This window comes from Crocuta crocuta, unplaced genomic scaffold (genome assembly GCF_008692635.1).
Source record: "Crocuta crocuta isolate KB4526 unplaced genomic scaffold, BGI_CrCroc_1.0 scaffold430, whole genome shotgun sequence".
In the NCBI taxonomy this organism is placed as follows: Eukaryota; Metazoa; Chordata; class Mammalia; order Carnivora; family Hyaenidae; genus Crocuta; species Crocuta crocuta.
Window position 1 is genome coordinate 2,540,208 of NW_027527934.1, and position 25,697 is coordinate 2,565,904.

General features: G+C 39.3%; 1 protein-coding gene across 1 annotated transcript in view; it reads left to right on the top strand.

The window, feature by feature from the left end:
* The window catches only part of DNAH6 (dynein axonemal heavy chain 6), a 209,415-nt gene that overhangs the window by 96,538 nt on the left and 87,180 nt on the right, over window positions 1–25,697 (top strand). The window contains exons 34-45 of the mRNA XM_077751897.1: window positions 413–968; window positions 1,740–1,862; window positions 6,077–6,259; window positions 6,815–6,958; window positions 11,088–11,309; window positions 12,050–12,197; window positions 14,146–14,303; window positions 15,778–15,909; window positions 20,997–21,168; window positions 22,929–23,075; window positions 23,650–23,723; window positions 25,414–25,568. Coding sequence (XP_077608023.1) covers window positions 413–968; window positions 1,740–1,862; window positions 6,077–6,259; window positions 6,815–6,958; window positions 11,088–11,309; window positions 12,050–12,197; window positions 14,146–14,303; window positions 15,778–15,909; window positions 20,997–21,168; window positions 22,929–23,075; window positions 23,650–23,723; window positions 25,414–25,568 — 2,214 coding nt within the window. The remainder of the gene's footprint in view (window positions 1–412; window positions 969–1,739; window positions 1,863–6,076; window positions 6,260–6,814; window positions 6,959–11,087; window positions 11,310–12,049; window positions 12,198–14,145; window positions 14,304–15,777; window positions 15,910–20,996; window positions 21,169–22,928; window positions 23,076–23,649; window positions 23,724–25,413; window positions 25,569–25,697) is intronic.

The window sequence follows — 25,697 nt, forward strand, 5'->3', positions numbered from 1 at the left end:
TATGAACCCTGAGATCATGACCTGATCTGAAGTAGGACCCTTAATCGACTGAGCCACTCAGGCATCCCTAAGTATAATTTTTTAAATAAGCTGAAAAATTAATAACTTTCTATATGTTTAGTCCTATGCAATGTACTATGGACAATATGAACACATAAGAGATATCCCTTACCTCAAAAAGCTCCCAATATACTTAAGAATATTGGTCTACTGTACAAGAAAAAAAGCATGCACAATATCAGAGAAATGTTAGATCCTGGTATAACACATAGGACAGACTAGTACTATGCATGCTCAGAAGAAAAGATCAAGGAGAAAAATAAGACTCATTGTAATCAATGATTGTAATAAATTAATTGTAATAAATATTGGGAAATATCAATTACCAATGATTTTATTTTCGTTTTTTCAGTGGAATTATATCTGACCTTTTTCCTGGAGTCCAAATTCCAGAACATGATTATGGTATATTGCAGTCAACAATTATAGATGTCATGAACAGACAGAATCTTCAGCCTGAGACATGTATGGTTAAAAAAGTGATACAGTTCTATGAAACTATGCTGGTAAGACATGGTGTTATGCTAGTTGGGCCAACAGGAGGCGGCAAGACCACAGTTTACCAAATACTAGCAGAAACTTTAGGGAATTTGCATAAACTTGGTGTAGACAATCCCTTTTACCAACCAGTTAAAACATACGTTCTTAATCCTAAATCAATTACAATGGGTGAATTATATGGTGAAGTTAATAACTTAACCTTGGAGTGGAAAGACGGTTTGATGGCATTAAGTGTCCGAGCAGCTGTGAATGACACTTCAGAAGACCATAAATGGATCATCAGTGATGGGCCCGTGGATGCTCTTTGGATTGAAAATATGAACACAGTGTTGGATGATAACAAGATGCTTTGCCTGGCTAACAGTGAGAGGATCAAACTCACACCTCAAATCCACATGCTTTTTGAGGTAAATATATATGCCTTAGCATGGAGTGAAAGCATTAGACTGGTATGCCATCGTCAATTTTTTTCTTTCCTATGTAGCATTTACCATCTATAAGGCCTACCATGGTGTTTTGTTTACATACTTATCTTATTATCCTTTTAGAGCAGAGGGTACATCCTGAGAACCAAAGTGTCTCAAATATTCCTGTTTATCTATAAATGGAAATGCGATAAATTCTATCTGCCTCAGCACTTATTTCCTTTCCTTTGGTGGTAGTTAACATATATATTGATGACATTACATGATTTGAAATGCTTCCTAAGTTAAACAAAAAAATAATTATGTTTACTGTGAATAAATTACCCGTCTGCTGTATGAATATTTGGTGAAGGGATTGGAAAAGGAATGTGGACCAAATACAGCTATCAAATATTCTGAAGATACCAGCCCTGCTGTATTCATTCATCAAACATGGGTTGAATGCCTACTATGTCCTATGTTCAGCTAGGTATGAGATACAAGAATGAAAATGGAGAAAAGAGGAAAGCAAAGAGGAGGAAAAATAAATACCTATACATTCCCATTAGAAAATGACAATATCCTCTTATATTTGTGTGGGGTTTTTATTCGCCTTATGCCTCACTTAACTTTCCTTCTCCATCTCTGATTATACTCTCTTCTATATAAAGCCCTTCAGTGTTAACTTTAAACATGTGACTCATTAACACTGAAGATGGAAGAATAAGGAAGTATTATGTTAGCTATTTCTTGTTCAATTCCCTTCAATATTAGGTGCAAGACCTAAGGGTTGCCTCTCCTGCAACAGTCAGTCGATGTGGAATGGTGTATGTGGATCCTGAAGAACTGAAATGGATGCCTTATGTTAAAACATGGATAAAGAATATTTCTAAAAATGTAAGTGCAACCAGATACTCCACAATACATTCATCTGTCGAGATAGAGGCTCTTGCGTGCCCAAATTTCAGTAAGTTAAGAAAGACCTCATTGTACTTTGCGGAGGGAATTCCAGTGTTGTACCTAGTGCCTCCCCCTAAGAATTCTTGGGATCTGCCAGAAATGCTTACATCCTCCCCAAATCTGTCCTCATTATTTGTAACCTCAGCCCACCAGGCTACCTAGCCACTCTGATTCCTGCCAGCCATGCCTGGCTTCTCGCCAAGTTGGTTCCTCTCCAGTACAAGCAGAAATTGCTTCCCCGAGTCCCACACACACAGCTAGAACAGGTTGCCACATTAAAAAAGATTTTGCAGAAGGCTTGCGATAATGAGAGGAAATCACAAGAAGAAAAGGAACATTTCAGTCCAGGCGCTGTCATTGTATTTAGATTGTAGGAGCCCTAACACTGCTGAAAGAAAGCCAGTTTACCTCCTACCCAGCCTTAAGTCTATGACCCAAGATGTGTTCTAACCTCAGAGGAAACGTTCCACCCAAAGTGAGGGAAAGCTTTTACATTATTATATGGAACAACTCAGCTCTATATCATCTTCTGCACCTTCTCCCTTCTTTATATATATATATATATTTTTTTATTTATTTTTGAGAGAGAGAGAGAGAGACAGCATGAGCAGGGGAGGATCAGAGAGAGAGGGAGACACAGAATCTGAACCAGGCTCCAGGCTCTGAGCTAGCTGTCAGCACAGAGCCCGATGCAGAGCTCGAACCCACGAACCCTGAGATCATGACCTGAGCCGAAGTTGGACGCTCAACCGACTGAGCCACCCAGATGACCCACATCTTCTCCCTTCTAAAATAAGAGTTCTCTTTGCCTTACCTTAACAAGGAATCTTTTGCAGTGTTGTGCCCCATCCCACCCCTACCCCTACTGAAAGCCATCTTCTTTCTGCTTCTTCCCTCCAAAGATGAATCAGAAAAAATATTGTTTCTTTTTCATTCTTAGGCATCAACATTTTAACAATGCTGTGTTCTAGTTTCAGAGTACATTATTAGAGAAAATAATTTTCAGAATCGAGAATGTATCACGTACTTCTGTAAGATTTTAAACCTTCCCAAATTTACTTTTCTTTTTAAATTTTAAGACTAGATTATTTAAAGTACTTTTAGGTTTATAGAAAAGTTTAACAGAAAGTTCAGAGAGTCCTCATATAGTCCCTCTCCTCCAAACATAGTTTTTCCTATTAACATCTTGCATTCGTGTGGTACATTTGTTAGAAGTGATTTGTTAAAATTGATGAAACAATATTGATACATTATTAACTAAAGTTAACATTATGATTCATGTATGAATGTGTTGTACAAATATGTTGTACAATTGTGTGGGTTTTGGCAAATGCATAATGTCATGTATCCACCCTTACAGTATTATACATAATAGTTTCACTGACTTAAAATCTGTACTCCACCTATTTATCTATCCATCCATACTCCCCCCCCACCCGCCGACTGCTACATGCCTTTTCTAGAATGTCATGTCATTGGAGGGGCACCTGGGTGGCTTAGTCGGTTAAGCGTCTGACTTTCGCTTAGGTCATGATCTCGCGGTTCGTGGGTTCGAGCCCTGCGTCAGGCTCTGTGCTGACTGCCAGCTCAGAGCCTGGAGCCTGTTTCAGTCTGTCACTCCCTCTCTCTCTGACCCTCCCCTGCTCACACTGTCTCTCTCTCTCTCCTAGAAATAAATAAAACATAAAAAAAAAATTAGAATGTCATGTCATTGGAATCATACAATATGTAGTTTTTTCAAATTGGCTATGCATTAAGTTTCTTCCATGTTTTTCTATGACTTAATAGCTCTTTTCTTTTTGGCTCTGACATGGTTCTGAATGGAATATTTTCCATTATATGGATTTACCAAATGTATCCATTCACCTACTGCAGACCTTTTGATTGATTCCAGGTTTTGGCAATTATGAAGCAAGCACCTAGACACATACATGTGCAAATTTTTGTATAGACATAAGTTTTCAACTTATTTGGGTAAAATACCTAGGAGTGTGATTGCTGGATCATCTGGTAAAATTTTATTTAACTTTGTAAGAAACTGCCAGTTTGTCTTCCAAATTGCTGTACATTTTGCATTCCCACCAGCAATGAATGAGAATTCCTGCTGCACATCCTGACTAGCAGTTAGTGTTGTTGATGTTTTAGATTTTTGCCATTCTAATAGGTATGTCTCCGGGTTTTAACATGCATTAATGTGCATTTCATGTGATCATGAGTGTCTTTTCATATGCCTGTTTGCCATCTGTGTATCTACTTTAGTAAGATGTCTGTTCAAATCTTGCTCATTTTTTATTGGGTTGTTTCCTATTTTTGAGTGTCACGAGTTCTTTGAAATTTTCTGGATACAGGTTCTCTGTCAGGTATGTGTTTTGTAAAAATTGTCTCCAAACCTAACTTGTCTTTTCATTCTTGTAATAACCTTTCACAGAACACAAGTTTTTAATTTTAAAATTAACCTATCAAATTTTCTTTCATTGATTGTGTTTTTGGGATTGAATCTACAAACCATTTCCAAACCTAAGGTCACCTAGATTTTTCTCATCTGTTATCTTCTAGAAGTTTTATATTTTGCTTTTTACATTTAGATCTGTGATCCATTTTGAGTAAATTTTTATGAAAGGTATAATACTAGTATCTATGTTCTTTTTTTTTTTTTTGCATGTTGATGTCCAGTTTTTCCAGTACCATTTGTTGAAAACAACTGAAAGCAAAACATAGGGATATCTTCTCCAATGTTGCCTTGTTCCTTTGTCATAGATCAGTTGACTGTATTTGTATGGGTCTATCTCTGGGTTCTCTGTTCTGTTCCATTGATCTATGTGTCTATTCTTTTGCCAGTACCAAGCTGTCTTGATTACTATAGCTTAATTACCTTAAGTCTTGAAGTTAGATAATGTCAGTCTTCCAACTTTGTTCTTTAACATTGTGCCATTTTGGCTATTTTGCCTCTCCATATAAATTTTATAATCAGTTTGTGAATGTACACAAATTAACTTGCTGGTATTTTGAATCTATAGATCAAGTTAGGGAGTGCTGACATCTAAATAATATCGGATCTTCCTATCCATACACATTGAATATCTTTCCATTTACTTAGTTCATCTCTGGTTTCTTTCATCAGTCTTGTAATTTTCCTTATTTAGCTCTTGTACTTAGTTTGTTAGAATTATACCTAAGTATTTCACTTTTGGTGCTAATATAAATAGTATTATATTTTCTATTTCATATTCCAGTTACTTCTTGCTGCTGTATAGGAAAGCAATTGACTTCTGTATATTAACCCTGAATCTTGCAACTTTGTTATAACAGCTTATTAGTTTCAGGGTTTTTTTAAATCAATTATTGGTATTTTCTACATAGACAAGTCATCAGTTGAACAAAGATTTTTCTTTCTTTCTTCTCAATCTGTGTACTCTTTATTCTTTTTATTACCCTATTGCATTAGCTGAGACTTCTAATACAGTGTTGAATAGGAATGGTGAGAGGGACTGAATTCTTTTCATGTCTTTGGAAATTATTCCCTCTCCTTTCATAGATATTTAAATTGCTGTTTTTTGTTTCTTGTCCTTAATTATAAGGCTGCTGAAATCTATATTGACAATTAACAAATGACTATAAAATAAACACCTGTGTACCCATTACCAGATCAAGATGTAGGACTATTGTCTGCTACCCAGAATCTCCTCCATGTCTCTTCCAAATTATAGAAGGTTTTCTTAAAATTTCAATTTGTTTCATATCTTGTTATGTTTATACTCTTTAATCTAGAGTCACAGAATATATGTGCCTGGATGGCTCGGTCAGTTAAGTGTCCAACTCTTGATTTTGGATGACTGTGGTCATGATCTCATGGTTTGCAAAATCAAGCCCTGTGTCAAGCCCCAAGTCAGGCTACCCAGTGACAGCATGGAGCCTCCTTGGGATTCTCTCTCTCTCTCTCTCTCTCTCTCTCTCTCTCTCTCCCCCATTCACACACTTACAGGTTCATGCTTTGTCTCTCTCAAAACATATAAACTTTAAAACATAAAATAAATAATAATAAAAGTCACAGAATATATTACAATATACAGATTTAAACTAACCTATTTCTAAACTTAATTATATATTTCATCCAATCTTATGGAAACATTATTTGTTTGTATGATTTTCAGCTAAATGAGGAAACCCAAGAATATATATTGAAACTTTTCCAACGTTATGTTGATGACGGTTTATGCTTTATCAATAAAAAATGCAGCCAAGCCATTTCACAAGTGGACATCAGCAAAATTACTACACTCTGTTGCTTATTGGAGTCTTTGATATTTGGGAAAGATGGAGTTAATTTGACAATGGTATGAAAAATTTCCTCAGTGCTATAAAACTATGAAAATGAAATTGTTGTGTAGATGCTTTGCAAATAAACAACTCTAAATTTTCTATAAAATAATTTAATTTTCAAGTTAATTTTTCAGGCAAGTAATGATTGTGAATAGATTCATAGAATCTCTAAGTTGCAAGGAATGTTAGAAAAACTATAGTTTACTCTTCTATTCAATGTTTAAATTCCTTACAGTCTACAACACATTCTACAATGCATTCCTGGTATATGTGTCTGTCTAGCAGCTGTTTAAATACCTCCATGCAGGTATGAACAACATTATAATAGGCAGTTGAAAGACATTTTTGAGGTTTTTCTACATATTCCTTGTCATTCATTTTCTCATCAGAGTATTTAAATTTGCACTACTATAAAACATTGCTCTTTGAACTATTGAATCAACTATAAGCAATAAATACTATACCTTTTTTAAATGCATGAGTCTAACCAAACTTTATACTTTGCAATTTAAGGATTCTTTTTATGTGAACAAATAAAATACTAAAATTCTTTCTCTTTGTTCTTTCAGGAGCAAACAAAACTGAATACAGTACTATGTCAGACTTTTATATTCTGTTATTTATGGTCTGTGGGTGGAAATTTAACTGAAAACTACTGGGATTCTTTTGATACATTTATTAGAACACAATTTGATGATAATCCTGATGCCAGGGTAAGAACTAAATACATTTAATTTTAACATAATAACTGAACCATTACAGTTAAATTTCAAGACTAAGCATTTAAAAGACTTAGTTCTACTGCAAATATAAAAATCGTTCACTATAAGGGTTTCTAAAATTATTACCTTTTTAAAACCATAGATAGCAATTATTGTGTAAAAATTTTTAAGAATCCTCTCCCAGCCATATGAAGAAAATAAGGTATAAGGGTAGAGGCACGTGGATGGCTCAGTTGGTTAAGCATATGACTCTTGGTTTCAGCTCAGGTCATAATCTCATAGTTCATGGGTTTGAGCCCTACATCAGGCTCTGTGCTGACAGAGCCTGCTTGGGATTCTCTCTCTCCCTCTCTCTCTGCCCCTCTCCCGCTTTTTCTCTCTCCCTCTCTCTCTCAGAAAAAACAGTATATAAAAACTCCCTACTATAAACAAATATTGAATTCTATTTATTACACTTATTTTTCACAGTGTTCTGGTTTGGCAATTCAGAAATTATTTTCTGTACATTCTAAGATTGAGCAAGTGAATAAATATATTGAGGATAATGCCAACCAGGTTTCTCACTGTTATGAAAGGGATTTACAAATATGGAAGGGGAAAGATTATAAGGCACCTGTGTTCTTCCAGTTCCAAGAATTCCTATTGGAATTGGAACTAATGGTATTCATGGATCATATATATGTATATACATAAATGAAAATTAATACATACATTCATACATACATAAATTGCCTAGTGCTGTGTGCTAAGAGGAACTAGAAGCAAGGACACCTCAAGAGCAATTAGCATACTAGGTATGCTAATTTCTAAATACTGCTCTCCATGAAAAAGAACCAAGTCTCCTTAATGAAATAACTAATTACAGCCAGCACTGGGACAGAGAAAATACAAAATGAGCCTAGGACATCTTCTTATGTCAGATAGCAAAGAAGTGCTCAGAGAATGATGGCACATATCAAAAGAACACAGGACCCAGTTTGAAGGGCTCCTGCCAGCCAAATCTGGGCAGATTTGAGTGTCAAAAATAAATAATGGTATGGGATTACAAGTCTTTGCATGAAATAAACATCTATGAGTCTGTANGGAGGTGGAAGGAAGAGCTCCATCTCACAGAAGAATACCAACTAATCTATATAAGAGAAGTGATGGAGTTAGAACTCATAACTTGCAACCATCATAGTAATAATTGATTCAGGCAGAAACCATCAGTGGATGCCAAAACTAGTGGGTGAAGGTTTCATGAGACACAATATTTACATAGTTTCAAAGTATCTCCTGCAAATCATTTGATTAATTGCAAAGAGAAAAATCATATTGTTACAGTAAAAAGACAAACAAACAACAAAACCCTTACAGACATGACCTTAACTAAGAAATCAATCTAACATCAGTATTAGGACAAAACTGTGCCTTCTGATATAGTGCACTGAGAAGGACACAACCTCACTTCTGAAGTATTCCTTTCAAACATGTGTGACTTAAACCTAATGGTGAGAATATATCTGGAATGCCCAAACTGAGGACAATTCTGTAAAATAAACTGGCCTATATTCTCCAAAAATGTCTGTCATGGGAGACAAAGAAAGCTGAGGAACTTTTCCAGATGAAGAGACTAAAGAGATATAACTAAATACAATGCATTATTTTGTATTAGATCCTGGACTGGGGAAAATATAGCTGCAAGTGACGTTATTAAAAACACTGCCAGGGGCACCTGGGTGGCTCAGTCAGTTGAATGTCCAACTCTTGATTTTAGCTTAGGTCATCATCCCAGGGTTATGAGACCAAGCACTGCATTGGGGTCCGCACTACTTAGAATTCTCTCTGTCTTCTTCTACTCCTCTCCTGGTCTGCCATGCTCTCTCTCTTAAAAAAAAAAAAAGCAGGGGCGCCTGGGTGGCTTAGTCGGTTAAGCGTCCGACTTTCGCTTAGGTCATGATCTCGCGGTTCATGGGTTTGAGCCCCGCGTCGGGCCCTGTGCTGACTGCCAGCTCAGAGCCTGGAGCCTATTTCAGAGTCTGTGTCTCCCTCTCTCTCTGACCCTCCCCTGCTCACGCTGTCTCTCTCTCTCTCTCTCCTAGAAATAAATAAAAATATTTAAAAAAAAAAAAAAGCAAAAAAACACTAACAATATTTGAGTGTGGAATATAAATTGGATAATCACATATCTCTATTCAATTTCCTGATTTTGATCATTTTACTGTGATTATATAAGGCAATATTCCTGCTTTTTAGGAAATACACACTCATTTAGGATAAGGTGGGATAGTGTATACAATTAACTCTCAAAGAGTAGAAAAATACAATAATAAAGCAAGTGAGGCTAAATATAAACAGTTAAAAATAGATAAAGAATATATGAAGTTCTTTGCACTATTCTTTTAGCTTTTCTGTAAGTTTTAAATTATATAAATGTTAAAAGTTACCAAAAGAAGAAAAAAATTCCATAAGAATCTGAGCCCTATGGATCAGGACATTTTATAGTAGATATGAAACCTTCCTGGACCCTCCAGATGATTATATCTCCAGATGATATTAAGGACAACTGGAAATTTTGTACAGACAGACCCCTCTGGGTCAAGGGAAATGATCTGGGATCATCAGAGGGCAGTAGGAGGTGACACAAAACAAGCATTCAGTATTCATTTCAACAAATATTTATTGAAAATCTGTTACATGATAGGTCCAATTGTGTATACTGGGGCAAATGCAAGCAATCAAAGAGCATGGTAGTTGCACAATGGTAGACGGATACACCAGACAGGTAGTCCAGTGACCTATCTCAGAGGAGGATGGACCTGTGACTTATCTCCGAGGAGGACGGAGGTGTGGCTGGTATTGATGGGGAAGGGGAAGAAAGAAGCTTTCTAAGGTTCTAGATACATTCTACATCATGATCCAGGGGTAGTTACATTGATATTTACATGCAAGAACACCTTAAACTGGCCTCATAAAATCAGACAAAATAATATACCTCAATGTTTTTAAAAAATATAATAAAATAGAAAATGTAGTAGGGGTGGCTACTGTAAGCATCCAGCTCTCGTTTTCGGCTCAAGTCATGATCTTGAGGTTGCAGAGTTTGAGCGCCACAGCCAGCTCCTGGCTGACATTGAGGAGCCTGCTTGGGATTCTCTCTCCCTCTCTATCCTTCCCCTTCTCACATGTACACACGTGCTCTCCTTAGAGTGAATTGCAGATAGCGAGGATACATGCTATACATATTTGTAGGCACACATATATGTGAAGGTACTAGGTCAGCATGTAAAATGGATTTCTTACTAAGAGTTGCTATCAAATGAGCTTGAAACACAGCTTCTTTGTACAGCTGCCAGAATAAGCATGCTGAAATGTAATCTAATCACATCACCCACCTGCTTAGAATCGTTCACTGAATTCTTGCTCCAAGCACTTTGCTTTGAAAAGTGAGACTTTTCATAACCTGGCTCCTGTCTGTGTTTTCATATTCATCTCTCACTGTACATACCGCTCTTGTACGTCCCAGCATGCATGGCACTTTCCCAGCCTTTAGCCTTCTCCTCATCCGCCTTCCCCATCCCATTCCTTCTTTGTGCATGGGCTCCTGCTTGTCCTTCAAGTCTGAACTATAACATCACCACCCCTTGGAAGCTTTCCTAAATCTCCAGCCACCTCCATAGCTCCCTGCAAGTAGAAATGAGTTGTCCTGCCTTTGTAAGTATCCTAACTCCATGAGAACCCTACTTCTCTGTGATATTAACTGATATGTTCGTGTCCCCCATGTGAATTTCAAGGTCATTGAAGGCAAAGGCTGGGTCTCATTCAGCACTCACCTCCACCTCCAAACACAAGCACATTAGTCGGGCAAGGAGTAAGCCCCTGAATGTTGACTTGAATTGAAAATGCTTTACAATTCTAATCTAAAGTTTTAGTATAATCAATATATCAGAGTTTTTTATGCATTTTGTTGCATGGTTGTGTTTAAAGTATTAGACTCTGATACCAAAACAACTACTTCTCTGCAAAGAAAAAAAAAATAAACAAATAGATCCATATTCCATGACTGCCTTTGTTTATGTATGAATTTTTCTATTGCTGTGTATCAATCCAATTGAAAGTGGTACTTAATTTTATGCTCTAGCTTCCCAGTTCTGGTGATCTGTGGAGCATTTACATGGACTTCGACACCAAACGGCTGGATCCCTGGGAACGAATCATACCCACCTTCAAGTACAGCCGAGATGTTCCTTTCTTTGAAATGCTTGTCCCCACAGCTGACACGGTGCGCTTTGGATATCTAATGGAAAAACTACTGGCAGTCAGGCATTCAGTGCTGTTTACTGGAATGACTGGAGTTGGCAAGGTAGGAAACCTACCTGAAACAAGAAGGTCCGTCCAAAAATGAGGGTGTGGTGGACTTAGAACTGTAAGCCCCAGAAATAACATATTATTTTTCAGAGGAAATTTTTTTGAATTTTGATAAGTTTTCAGGAAGAATGTAACTGTGCTGAATCTGTGTCTGTCTTGGGAATTACTCCAAGGTTTTATGTTGTATCCATTGGAATTTCTGGGGCTGTCACTACACAGATTGGGGTGGGAATTGGCCAAAACAGTTTGTGTCCCCAGCAGACTTGATCAAGGTCAGTCTATCTCTTCTTGCCCACTTACTTCTACCTGGCATAGCAATGGGGTTTGGAAAAAGTGGACTCTAGAGGGAAATGTTGATGGTTTCGTCTTCTTGGTTTTGGGGATGGAGTCCACATTGACAGAAATTCACCGGCAACCTTCTAAATTATTTCTAAAAGACATTTGGGTTCTTCTGTGACCTTGCTATCAAATTGAGACTTGGATAGGAACCAAGGTAGATTTGGGTATAAAACTAAAATGAAAACTTTCGCTAAGATTGCTGACTAGAATATTTCTTTGGCTCTGATAAATATAATTAAATGGAATCTCCAGGAAGAAGAAAGCAGACATTTCGATCTGGCTTTGACCTGTCTCCTTTTGTCTTGTTTCTTTCTCATTGTACTCAATTATTACTGATGTAGCCAATTGAAAGATATATTGAATACAAAATTAACTAACATATTTTTAAATTTAAAGTCTGTCATTACAAAAGGATTGTTGAATCGAATTCAAGAATCAGCTGCCTATGTTCCTGTTTATCTAAATTTTTCTGCTCAAACTTCATCTGCAAGAACACAAGAGATCATTGAGTCAAAACTGGAAAGGAAAAGAAAAAATATACTAGGTAAGTGTTATCAGTTTTATTTGTCTTACACAAATTATTCATTAAACTAATCACAAAAACACTGTATGAAATAAAATTACAAATGGATATTTTCTTTGTTTAATTTATTTGTAAAGGTGATTCTATTAATTACATTCTTTCTGATGCCGTCTATCCATATATCTTACCGTTTAGCAAGTAAGGAGTTTATTTATTATTATATGATATATATATATCATGATATATATTGATATATCATGATATATATGTGATATAATATATATGATATATATGATATAATATATATGATATATATGATATATATATGATATGATATATATGATATATATTATCACCTTCAACTCAGAACACCTTCAGTCTCTGCCTCTCTGTGGCTCTCCCTCTCCATGCATGCACTACTTTCAAACCTGCACAGATTTCCTTTTATTTAAAACAAACCAACAAACAAACCACTTTGTATCTGGTGCATTGAGTTACCTGAACTGAGCAAGGAATTGGCATGAGACTGTCTAGGTTTCTTCTTCAGCCAGTGCTTTCAGCCAGGCTTTGTGGGATCTCCCTCATCATCCCATATTAACTACTTAGATAAATAGCATAACTCTTTGGTCACTTGCAGCTATTTTGAATCAAGTCTCATACAAAGCTCTGATCCCAAACCCAATGTGAAGCCATTCCTCTCCTCTGTTGTAGACCTGGTTTGTGGCTCCTGGTGCTGGAGGTGGAGAGGGGCATGGGGTGCCTGTTGCCTTTCCTGGCCCTCTGGAGGAGGTTCTCATGTGTTAGGATGGGAGGAGGAGAGGAAAGGGCAAGTGTTCTCCCTAACTGGCATTTAGATGAGCCTCGGTGTGGATTGTCCCTACCTCCCTTGCTAGTGCTGAATGACTGCCAATGCTGTCAGTGTGGCAGACTTCCAGGAGCAGGCTCTTTGAGGGACCCCCCAACAGGATGTGTACAGGTCAGGCATCGGCCTCCCAGTTGGAAAGTTCCCTGATATTGGGAATCAGGGTCTTAGCCCTCACTCGGTCCCACCCTCCAGCCATATATCTGCAGTCATTGGTACTGGGTCCACTTGGCTGGCCCACCCAGGAGGGCGGAGTACTAGCCAAGCTCAAGCCCATCTGCATTCCACATTGTCCACTATCAAATGGGCCCTGCTGTGCCAAGCTGTGGGCATACCAGCTGCTTTACTGCCTCCTCTTTATTTCCTTGTTCATATTCAGGTAGGCACAGGGCAATGGATGTTAATCTCTGTAGTGAGAGACCATGTCTTTGTGACTGATTCTCTTGGAGCCCCTCCCCACTCCTGTCCTGCTCCTTGGTTTCAGGGATCTGGAAGATGGAGTGGGGCACTGAGTTTGCCTCGATTCCTTCATTATTGGCAAGTACTAGATGCCAGAGTGGGTGGAGTCTCCTCCTATGCTTCAGTTATTCTCTTTTCTCTGTCATTACTCCTTTTTTTTTCCCTACTAGTATGTATATTGGCTTTCTTTAAGTTAAATATGGCACTGTGAAGCTCCACTGTACTGGATTTCCCTTTGATGAGATCAGGATGCTTTCCAGCCCTGTTTTCCCTGTAGAGGGTGGTGCAATGGCATTTAGGCAAAGAGTGCTTCTGTTTCCTGCTCTGGAAAGAAAATGACCTTCCTCACCCCATGTCAGTCCACCCAGTTGGCGAGGGCAATGGCGATGCCTTGGATTGAGAAAGATCCAGATGTGAATGGAGAGCTGCCATCATCCTTCACCTCTGGGAGTGAGGGCGAGGGCCCACCTGACAGTGTGGGTGTCCCAGACCTGTCTACCTCTCCCTGCTGGGGCCCTCCTCACATAGATGACTGAGCTCATTATGACCTACAGGGTGTTCATTGAGCCCAAAGCCTTACTTAAGCTTTGTCTTACATTTTCCAATGGCAAATCTTAATTCTTAAATTAAATTCATTTTATTCCCCAGGCGCACCAGGAAACAAACAAGTTGTGATTTTTGTTGATGATTTAAACATGCCCAGACTGGATCGCTATGGTTCTCAGCCTCCAATTGAATTACTTCGGCAGTATCAAGATTTTGGTGGATTTTATGATAGAAACAAACTCTTTTGGAAAGATATACAGGTTGCTTTAGGTTTTAAATTACTTTGTGTGTTTAAATTTAAACAGTAACAAAAGATAGTATACTTGTTTACTAGGGCTGCCATACAAAATACCGCAGACTGGGTGACTCAAACAACAGAAATTTATTTTCTCACAGTTCTAAAGGCCAAAAGTCTGAGACCAAGATGTCAACAGGGTTGGTTTCTTCTGAGGCTTCTCCCCCTGGCTTGCAGATGGCTGTCTTCTCCTGGGTCTTCTCATGATCTTCCCTCTGTGTCTGCATCCAAATGTCCTCTTCTTATAAAGACACCAGTCCTCCTGGATTAGAGCCCACCCTAATGAGCTCATTTTAACTTAATTACCTCTTTAAAGACCCTATCTCCAAGTATAGTCACATTCTGAGATACCAGAGGCTAGGCTTTCAGCATATGATTGGCCAGGGGGAAGAGAGGGACACAATTCAGCCTCTAACATACAGCCTTGGTGTTTTTAATATGTGACTCAAGTTATTTAATCTATATTATATTCTTGCTCTGCTTTATTCAGGAGATTAATGGGCAAGTGAGACAGGCCCACCTCCCTGAGGGCTCAGCTTCCAGGTGTAGATGGACATGTATTTATAATGCAGAGTGATGAGTGGAGACAGACTAGAGGGAGGCAGGGCTGGGCACTGAGTTGAGGATGAGAGAGACCTTCCCAGAAGAGGTGATGTTGGAAAAGGATTTTGCAGTCAGAGTGGGGAAAGCAAGGAAAGGGAGCATTTGCATCTCAAAGCAGGGTGTGTAGAACCCCATGGTGGTGTGGAATGCAGGCACCAAAGTGGCAGAAGATGCAGGTGTCAGCCCAGGAGGCCTTGACAGGCCCAGGAGTGCCATGACAAGGAATGTGGATTTATGCTCTAAGAGATAATCTGCCTCTAGGGGAAATGTTATGGAAAGATTCCCTTGGCCACAGAGGAGGGGTGGTCTAAGGGAGGCAGGACCAGAGGCAATTACAGTATCATGTACTAGTCCATTGAAAATGTTATGACCAAAGTCTCTTAACCCTCTTTTTCCCGTAGGAGCAATGGTTCAGTGTATCTTAATTCAGTGTTCCAGTGATTTTATAGAACATAACTACCACAAATAATAAGAACAAACTATACTTAATATTTGTTAAATGAATATACTTTAACCTAAGATACAAATTGTTAACAATTTTTTAAGACTACATTTTTACAGAGGTATATTTATACTGATAGATATGTTAGCTGAGTGACCTTGAGCAACTTAACCACCCAGGGTCCTGATCTTTTTCATCTGCAAAATGAGGGTAACAATGGTGATCTCCTGAAATTGTTGTGAGGATTAAGTCAGATAATGGGTAGGGACACATAACATAATCCTGTCATACAGTAGGGCCTCAGAAAAGTGCTGGTTCTGAGGCCTCCCACTGGCATGCGCAGATCTCATCTCTTTCTTTCCTGGGTGACTCGCATGGATTTCTTCCCACGCAGGATGTAACGATCGTCTCAGCGTGTGCACCCCCAGGTGGTGGCCGCAACCCTGTGACTCCCCGCTTCATCCGACACTTCAGCATGCTTTGCCTTCCGATGCCCTCAGAGCACAGTCTGAAACAGATCTTTCAGGTGAGTGTGAATTTAAACCTAGGCAAGAAAGAAAAAGAAAACATATTTGTTCCCAAACTCCCACAGTCAAAATAGTCTGTCTTGTTTCTGGGGAGCCCACCTGTCCCTTTTCCTGAGCGGAAACCAGGTAAACACAGAGGCATCTGGACAGTAACTGGCAGGCATCTGCATCGCTGCCTTCTGTGAGACGGTTTTAGGAATCCAGAAAGACTGTCAAAACACAGCCCCTTCCTTTAAGGAAGGCTGTAGCTTGGGCTTTTCCTCCCAGCACTCACCGGATCTCGTCCACTACCCAGCCCCCACCTCTATGCTCCTCTCACAGCTGGCCACCAGGTCCGTGTGCCCACTTGCCCATCAAACAGAGTCCCCGATACCCCAGCGAGCTCAAGCACAACACACCTAGCCTAGAATTCATCACCTCACTGCCACGACCACCTCCAACAAAAACAACCACCCATATTTCTTCCACCTATACAAACGTGCCATGGGGCCACTCCTCATCCTTTAAATGGGGAAGATAACCATGCCTGCCCTGTAAGTGCTCAGCAACGTTATTTTGAGTAGGATGATGAGAGAACATGAAACAGTATGGCTAGAGAGAGCATGCCATCACCAACCAGCAAAAGCTCATAGAGAAGGTGGTAAGCTGAGTCTTAGGGGACAAGAATTGACAGGGAGGACTGACTCATTTTATGAAGCCAGCATCACTCTGATTCCCAAGCCAGACAGAGATCCAGCAAAAAAAGNTTAAAAAAAAAAAAGAATTGACAGGGAGGAACAGATCTTGGGAACAGAAGACACATGGGTAAATGCAGTCACAGAGGCAAGAAATGGTAATGTGGGCCTACAGGTAGGGTAAGACTGGTGACTGGTTTGGAGAAGCTGACTTTGGCGGTAAATCACCTGGGAGCCAAAGAGGGCCAGTGACCCTGGCATTAAGTGAGCCTCTGCATTCTCCAGCAGTGGCCTCCCCTTCCCATGGGACCCTCTTCAAGGAGAAAAAGGACAGAGCCAACATGTACACAACCTTTTGTAGATGGAAAGTGGTTTTCATATTGAAATAGCTTACATCCATGGGAAATTGTTTTTTAATAAATTTGAGGTAGTTTCAGTAAGTTGTTTAGGAGCTAATGCCAAAATGGCAAATAAGAACCCCCACATTTTGAAAACCTTTTTTTTAAACCTTTGTTTGGTAGGATACTTTTAAATATGAAAGGGTGGGAGCTTATCTCCAATGACGAAGCATAGAACAAAACACGAAGTGGGTAACAGGGACCAATACAGGCATTAGAGGAATTTTTTTGAATCCCGCCCTTTTGTTGAGATGCTGTGTGTATATTTTGAAGTTTGAAATGAGTGACTCCCAACCACCTATCCTGACACACTTTGTGATATGATCGGCAGTGAATTGTGTCCCAGGTAGCCTATGCCCAATGATAAAATATTGACTTTGCTAATCATTTCATATTTCAATAAATGAAAGCAAATTCAAGGTTATCCCAACAAAAAATGTCATTCTTTTTAAAATGTTTTTAATGTTTACTTATTTTTAAGAGAGAGAGAGAGAGAGACATAGAGCATGAGTAGGGGAGGGGCAGGAGAAGAGGGAGACACAGAATCTGAAGCAGGCTCCAGGCTCTGAGCTATCAGCACAGAGCCCAATGCAGGGCTTGAACCCATGAACTGTGAGATCATGACCTGAGCCAAAATCAGATGCTCAACTGACTGAGCCACACAGGTGCCCCCCAAAATGCCATTCTTAATCATTCCACAATACTTTCTTGGGTAAGAAGGAAAATGTGGAATCTGGCCTCCTGGAAATGAAATTATTCCCAACCCTCAGCCTCCTCCCTCTCCCTGTAGGATTGTCCCGTCCATGGGAAATGTGTCACTCACAGGGACATCATACGGCAAGTATATCCCAGCTGAAAACAGGCAGGAACTGCTTCCTTTCATTGTAATGTACAGGCTAATATTTAAAACTTGCACTAACTGGGGGTGAAAATGGAAATGAAATGTGACAAAACTGAGAGATCCCGGGGTCAAGGAGTTGGACTAGATTCAGGTGGGGAAGCGTATACTCCTCATTGCCAGAACAGACAGGATGTTTTACCTGTAAAAGAATAGAATTTGCTCTAGATCCATGGATCCCAGACTCTACTTTCAATCACAACCCATCTAAGCAGTGCCCAAGAGCTCAGAGCCCACCTTCCCTTCCTCAGTCACTGTCCGAGGAGAAGGAACTTGGGGGACCACCAAGAACTGAAGGAAAGCAAATCAATAAGTTAAAGTAAATCTGTTGTTAGCAACATGAACAACTGATCATTTCTACTGCATGAAAGAAGGCCGTGAGTCTAAATAGTAAATGTATAGTATGTTTATAGGATACACATAATGTTTTTAACCATCTATTATTTGTAAAACAATCAGTAGCATCACTGTACTTTCTTGGATAGTCTGTTGCAAGTTAGCCAAACAGCACACATATGCAGGAAACACACCACTAAGCATGGGTTTGCCACAATTTGGATTATGTGTGTTTATGAGTGACTCATCCTTGAGCCACATTCATACACATCTTCATGTTTACTTACTGGAAATTTATACACAAAAACTGTGCATCACTATACATTCTAAAGGTAAATTAAACAAACAGCACACAACAAATTAAATTAATGACGTAGGTGTCATTTCTTTTTTTTTTATACTTTATTGTCAAGTTGGTTTCCATATAACACCCAGTGCTCATCCCCACAAGTGCCCTCCTCCATGCCCAACACCCACTTTCCCCTCTCCCCCACCCTCAGTTTGTTCTCAGTATTTAAGAGTCTCTTACTGTTTGCCTCCCTCCCTCTCCTTAACTATTTTCCCCCTTCCCCTCCCCCATAGTCCTCTGTTATTTTTCTCCTGTTCTACATATGAGTGAAAACATATGGTATCTGTCCTTCTCTGCCTGACTTATTTCACTCAGCATAACACCCTCGAGTTCCATCCACGTTGCTACAAATGGCCAGATTTCATTCTTTCTCATTGCCAAGTAGTATTCCATTGTATAGATAAACCACATGTAGATGTCATTTCTAATGAGAAAGATTTAACAGCAGTAATAGAAAACAATGATTGGGGCACCTGAGTGGTTCAGTCAGTTGAACACCCAACTCTTGATTTCATCTCAGGTTGTGATCTCACCGTATAAGATTGAACCCTGCATTGGGCTGGGCTCAGTACTGAGCATGGGGCCTACTTGAGACTCTCTCTTTATCTCTCCCTCTCTCTCCCCCTCTCATGATCACTCTCTCTCTCCCAAAATAAATAAATAAACTAAAAAAAAAAAAAGATCAACTCCATGAAGTACTGACAATGTCCTCAGGCCAAAGCATCCTTCCCCCAAACTGTGGGAATTCTGGCTTTGTCTTGTATGCATATTCTTAGCAGAAGTTTTTCAAAGTTGCCAAACATGCCATGTAAGGCAGACCTTTGAATAAAATACCACACTGTGGTCCTCAGTAAACTCTGTAACGGCATAAATTTTAATCTATGAATATCAGTTTAGTAGCTCTTAATTTCATTCAGTGAAGAAATACTTGTTGAAAACCTCCCATATGCCGGACATTTGTATTACATTTTAAACAAAGCAGATGCCATCCTGTGCTCATGGAGCTTCCACCGTGGAGACAGAGAATAAACAGATGAAAGAACTAATAATGTATATTATATTAATACTATCTATAACTATATAATTATAGTGTGACTAGACTAGAATTTTAATTTTTTAAGATATAATTTACATATAATATGTATAGTAAAATTTTTACTTTGTATATAATGGGATGGTCCTTCTCAAAATGTGGGCCATAAGGAGAATGTTAAACTCATGTTGGGGGCCCCAGAGAAGTGGTACCTCAAAAGATAGCCCTCATAAGCTGCTAAAACTAATGTTCAACAAGGAGGCTCATTGAAACAAATACTTGGGTTTCTTTTAAAATATGTCCTATATGAGCCGGAAGTCTAAAATCACAAGGACTGACTTATAAACATTGATGTGCATTCTGGTGGCTGTCTCCCATGAGTAACTCCAAGGTTAATGGTGATGGGAATTTATCTATTTAAAAACCTATGATTGTCCCAAGCACCTGGGGGCAGCAGGCTAGGTAATAAACATGTACTTTGAGATTGTGGCGAGTTACATATGAGAAGATCAGAGAGCCATAAGAGACGCTGACAGAAGGAGTCAGGGAAGGCCTCTCTAAAGAGATGACAAAACACAAGAATCAAAAAGTCCCTGCCAAGCACAGGGCCATCAGGCAGTGGATGGTGGGAAGGGGACAGATGTGTGGAGACCCTGAGAGAGAAGAGAGCCTGGGTGGTTAGGCCAGTGTGGCTGGGTCATGGTGAGTAATGGGGAAGAGGGTAAAGTGAGCCTGGACTGACAGGGGAGGCAGTGCCTGATCTTCCTGACTATAGGTAACAGAAGGGAGACAGCAGTGGAAATAGAGAGGTTGATGAAGTGAGAGAAGGTGGGGGTGAAGAAGCCCGGATGAAAGAGTCAGGGCTGGAATGGGGTGAAGTCAGGGAAGCAGACATTCAAAAACTGTAGTCAAGCTTGACTGTGGGGGACAGAGAATGGGAGGTGTCAGAGGAGACTTCCATGTTCCTGATCTGAGCACAGGTGGAGCCATATGCTGGAAAAGCTAAAGGGGGGAGGGGTGCAGTTATGAGTAAGTTGCACTTTAAACATACATGAGGATGAAGTCTCTGGAACTGTTAGTAATTCACCCATAAAAATCAGAGATTTTTTTTTCCAGATGAACTTGGGCACCCCACAATGACACTCTGGACCCACAGTAAGAAGAATCTGAATTACATGGAGAGTAGGTTTGGTCCGTTCACTGGTTAGATACAAATGTGGCTAAGAGATCACCAATCACAGAAGATGGGAGTGAGCCCATTCTTGGGAACATACTCTGAAGTGAATGGAAGTTTTATCACCCATATGTCCTTGTACTGGAATCCAGCTTTCTAGTTATTATTAGGAAAAACATCATGAAAAAAATTCTAACCCTCTCACATTATGGTTCTTGTTCTAGGCCATCTTAAATGGCTTCCTCAGTGACTTCCCACCAGCTGTAAAGCAAACTGCATCAAATATTGTAGAGGCCGCAGTTGAGATTTATAACAGAATGAGTGTTGATCTTCTGCCAACACCAGCCAAGTCCCATTACGTCTTTAACTTGAGGGATTTATCCAAATGTGTACAAGGTAATGTATGGAACCCTCATTCTCTGACCTGCACCATCCCTGCATTTTCATTCACCCCTAATCTCTCAGTAGAATTGTGTGTACATGAGTATCTGTGCCCCACCCGGGAATCCTATTACATGTTTTTGTTTGTTCATTTGTTTTGTTTTCTTTAGCATCTGGCTTTTATTGGTTGCTTGTTTTCTCAAACTCAGTATTTTTTTAAAAAGTCACTTGAGGTGGTAGTTTAGTCACAGGTGCAGGTGGGGACGGGCCAGGGGTCACTCAGGAGGATGGCGCCAACGTGGTATGATGGGTCCTTCACATGTAGTGCATCAACTGCAGGCCGAGAAGCCGGCAACAAGGGCCGCACCAGCAGCCAGAATGAGCTGGAAGCTGGGCTTACTCATCACAGCCAGGGCTGTTCAGAAGGGACAGCTGCTGCCCTCCAGGGCACCTCCGTCTTGTTTAGCAGTGTAGTAGGGTCACTTATACATCTGCTTTCCCCCTGTGCATGGGGAGCCCATCCTCCAGGGTCTCTTTGGACAATAGGGAGCCAGCCTGGCCCAGTTCATTGAAAATCTGCATGTTTTACTGAAAGGACTTGTTGGCCTCCTCCACGATCTTCTCTTTGGTCTTCAGGTTCAAGTCCAAGGCATTCATCGTGGCCCGGTAGAACTGCTTAAACTGTTGTGCATTGTCCATGTTCTCAAACTTCTAGAACTGGGTCCCTTCTCCTGTGCTGGGGAGATTCAGGGCCATCTGGGCCACCTTCTTCAGCACCTGGCCCCCTGGGGTTCCCCCTCCAACCCCCACCCCAGTCTGACTAGTTCACAGCTTCCCCCAGACCACCAGCATCTCTTTCCATTTCTTGCTCCCAGCTGATAACTTGTCTTCTTATTTCACTGAAAACAATAGAAGAAATCGAACCAGACTGCCTCATCTTCCAAATCTCCTAGACAACCTGTATCTGCCTTCCTTCTACTGCAGTGGCTAACATGTCCCTACTCAGGATACATGCCAGTACTTCCTCTGACACTGGATCCCATCTCCTCCAGCCCACTCAAGGATTCTGTTCTTTTGTTGTATGGTTCATCCTGTCTGATGTGTACACCTATGCGTGTAGTAAATATGCTCCCTGACCCTTTCGGCACTATGTTGTGAGAAGTGAAGGGTCCCCCATAGAGTGAACACTTGGAGGACTGCTATACATCACTGTTTTTGTTGTAACTTGGTATTATTACAACTATGTTTACAATTACAATTTATATTAATACAAAGAGTACTCAGAGTAATCTGAATAGAAGTCAGAAGGACCAAGGGCATTTGATGAGAACTGAACATTGGGAAAGAGTGAGAGAGGGAACTAGTGTTCTGAAAAACAGTGTAAAGGTCAGGGATCGGGGCATCAGGGTGGGGGGACAGTTTCTGGATGAATATATATGTATATTAAAGACCTGTGACACTCCTCACTTAACATGTTGCAACCCAATGTAATAATGAGATGAATGTTGCCTATACTGTAAAGTCTGGCCATTTCATGTGTTGAGTTAAAGGAACATCACAAGCCAAGAAAAAGGGTTTTGCCAGATAATGTGTCTGATTTTGCTTTCAAAAAGTGAAATCACCATTATTCTATGTGTGTGTGCCCACTGGAGAAGCACCCATTTCTGGTGGTGTGGGGGTAAAGTTGGACTTAAGGATTTTCTAGTTAATTAACTTGTTACTGGATATCCCACAAATGTAGAATTTTTCCTTTTTCCCTTTTCTTAAAAAAACAGGTATCCTCCAGTGTGATCCAGGAACAATAAGAGAAGAAATACAGATTTTTAGACTCTTTTGCCATGAATGCCAAAGAGTCTTCCATGACCGTTTGATTAATAATGAAGACAAGCACTACTTCCATGCTATTTTGACAGAAATGGCCAGTAAATATCAATCATTATGTAGCTGTTCTTTTTCTTTCTTTGGTGGGGGTGGGGGCTGGAAAAGCCATTTGCTTTCCATAAGGAAAAATTAAAATAAGCTTAGATAAGGTAAAGCAAAATGGGTTTCAGTAATTCCTAAGTAAAAAAATTTTTCTCTTTAGTGATTCAAATATGTAGAAATATACGAAATATTATAAAAATCCTTTTGTTAAAATTCAGGAAGAGTTAATATTTTAAATTCAGTAAGGGAATTTTAAGTAGAAAAGGGAAAATGGGAGAACCAGCATTTTGGTAAGAAGCTAGGATGTTTCTAAAGTGCCTCTTATTTATTAACTATGTATTTAATATCTATTATTTAACAAAATGTCTATTAACACTAAATATTCTTAATCTTAAATTCGGGAGATTATCAACCGAACTAAAATGTTATGGTGTTAACATGGCTTCTCTCAATTTCATTCATACTAGTTAAGCCTTCTAAGTGAAGTAATGACTGATACTCTTCTGTGTATCTTATTGAAATACTGCATTCAAGCTTATCATATATTAAAAATTGATTTTGTTTTTTGAATAGACAAACATTTTGGAATTGCAGTTGACCTGGAATATTTTTTGGCTAAACCCATCATCTTTGGAGACTTTATTAAGGCAAGTATGTTGACTCGACTACCTTTGAAGATTATAAAGCATTTACTATTTTACAGTTCAGTTTCATATTCAGCAAGAACTTTGCTACATCTGTAAAGATTAAAGATCTAGACCAAGGGTCAGAAAATTATGGCCCATAGGCCAAATCTATATCCCACTGCCCATTTTTGTAAGTAAAATTTTATAGGAGCACAGCCACACCCATTGTGTACTATATTTTTATGTGGTGGCTTTTGTATTACAAGACAGAGTGGAGTAGTAGCAACAAAGGCTAAAATGACCTTCAAAGCCCAAAATATTATCTGGCCCTTTAGAGAAACAGATTGTTGACTCCTGATCTAGTCACATTCATTTTGGTAATAGTTTGAATCAGAGCCCCATCAAGTTTTCAATTTGGAAGGAAGCAGAGAGGATTAGTTCCTTAACTTAGGACTGGAATCCCCCTTACTATATTCTGTGTAGTTGTTCAGCCTGTGCCTAAATGCTTCTCACAGTGGAAGCTAATTAGGTTAACAGTGCTGCCCTCTTCATTTCAGGGTAGCTCTCATTAGTTGCAAAATTTTTCTTACATTACATTCCTCAATTTGTACCTCCAATAACATGTATACACCAGACCTAATTTTACCTTCTAGAACAAGAACCTTCAATATTAGGTCTTCCATCTAACCACCCTACTTTGTTCATTGATAACCATCTTGTTTTACCAAGTTGACTCTTGTTAGGTGCAACATTCCTAGTGTCTCCAAGAGGGCAGAAGCCATGCCTTTGTTCACCCTAAATCTCCAGCTTCCTGCACAGAGCTAGGTATACAGCAGACTCTCAAAAAACAAATGAACAACTTGTCTTTATATTACATGCATGCACTTACCTCATCACCCTGCAATCCCTGACAAATAAAAAAGATAATTTGTGTGAAATATATCTTTTTAAATGTATTATTTAAAAAGTCCCAAAGTTTGTTTCCAGGTGGTGATTATATTTCCTATGTATTTCTACTGATCTAATTATCAAATGGGGGAATAAAGCAAGAGGAAAAGAGCAGTTGGACCCTTCTTGCATTACCTATGAGTATTTTAATCAGTGGCTCCAAATGAAAATGCCCCCAGGGCAGATGCTACTGCAAAGAAAAGACATCACCAGCAGGTCCGAACAGGACCTCGAACAGGAACCCAATTCCTTATAGTTTACACCAAATTTCATTCTCTCTGGTTTATTTAATTAGATAACCACTGTGTAAAAACTACATGTAGTTCTGGCATGATTTTTTTAACCCTAACAGTCTGGCATGCATAATTTTTAGCCCATTTAGCTTTTCTCATGTCAACAGGCTGAGAGCAAAAATATGAAACCAGAGTAAGGTATAGTGAGAAAGCATGAAAACCTATTTCTGAGCTCCTATGTGAATTTTCTAGCAAAGATCACTGAAATTCAATGTACCATTCAATGTACCATTTGAATGAAATGGATTTTCAGTTATCCATGAAAATCTGAGTTTCTTAGTCCCATTTCCTTAGTTTTAAAGCCTTGCTAATATGTATATTATATCATACAATATATAATATATATTCATGCAAATGATTAAACAGCAACATGGGTGAAATAAAATTCTCTCCTAAGATCATGAATGCTGTGTGTATTTCTGTATCATAATTGATCTAACTTGGTCCCTCTCCCATATATCATCTTATAGTTTGGAGCAGATAGGACTGATCGGATTTATGATGACATGCCTGATATGGAGAAAATCGCAAATGTTCTACAGGACTATCTTGATGATTATAACCTTATAAATCCCAAAGAAGTAAAGTTGGTGTTCTTCCAGGATGCTATAGAACATGTTTCAAGGTATAGTACTATAGGGTGTTCACTAATGCATTCTATTACAAGGTAAGAATTAGAGTGCCTGGGTGGTTTAGTCAGTTGAGTGTCCAACTCTTGATTTCCGTTCAGGTCATGATCTTCCAGTTCATGCGT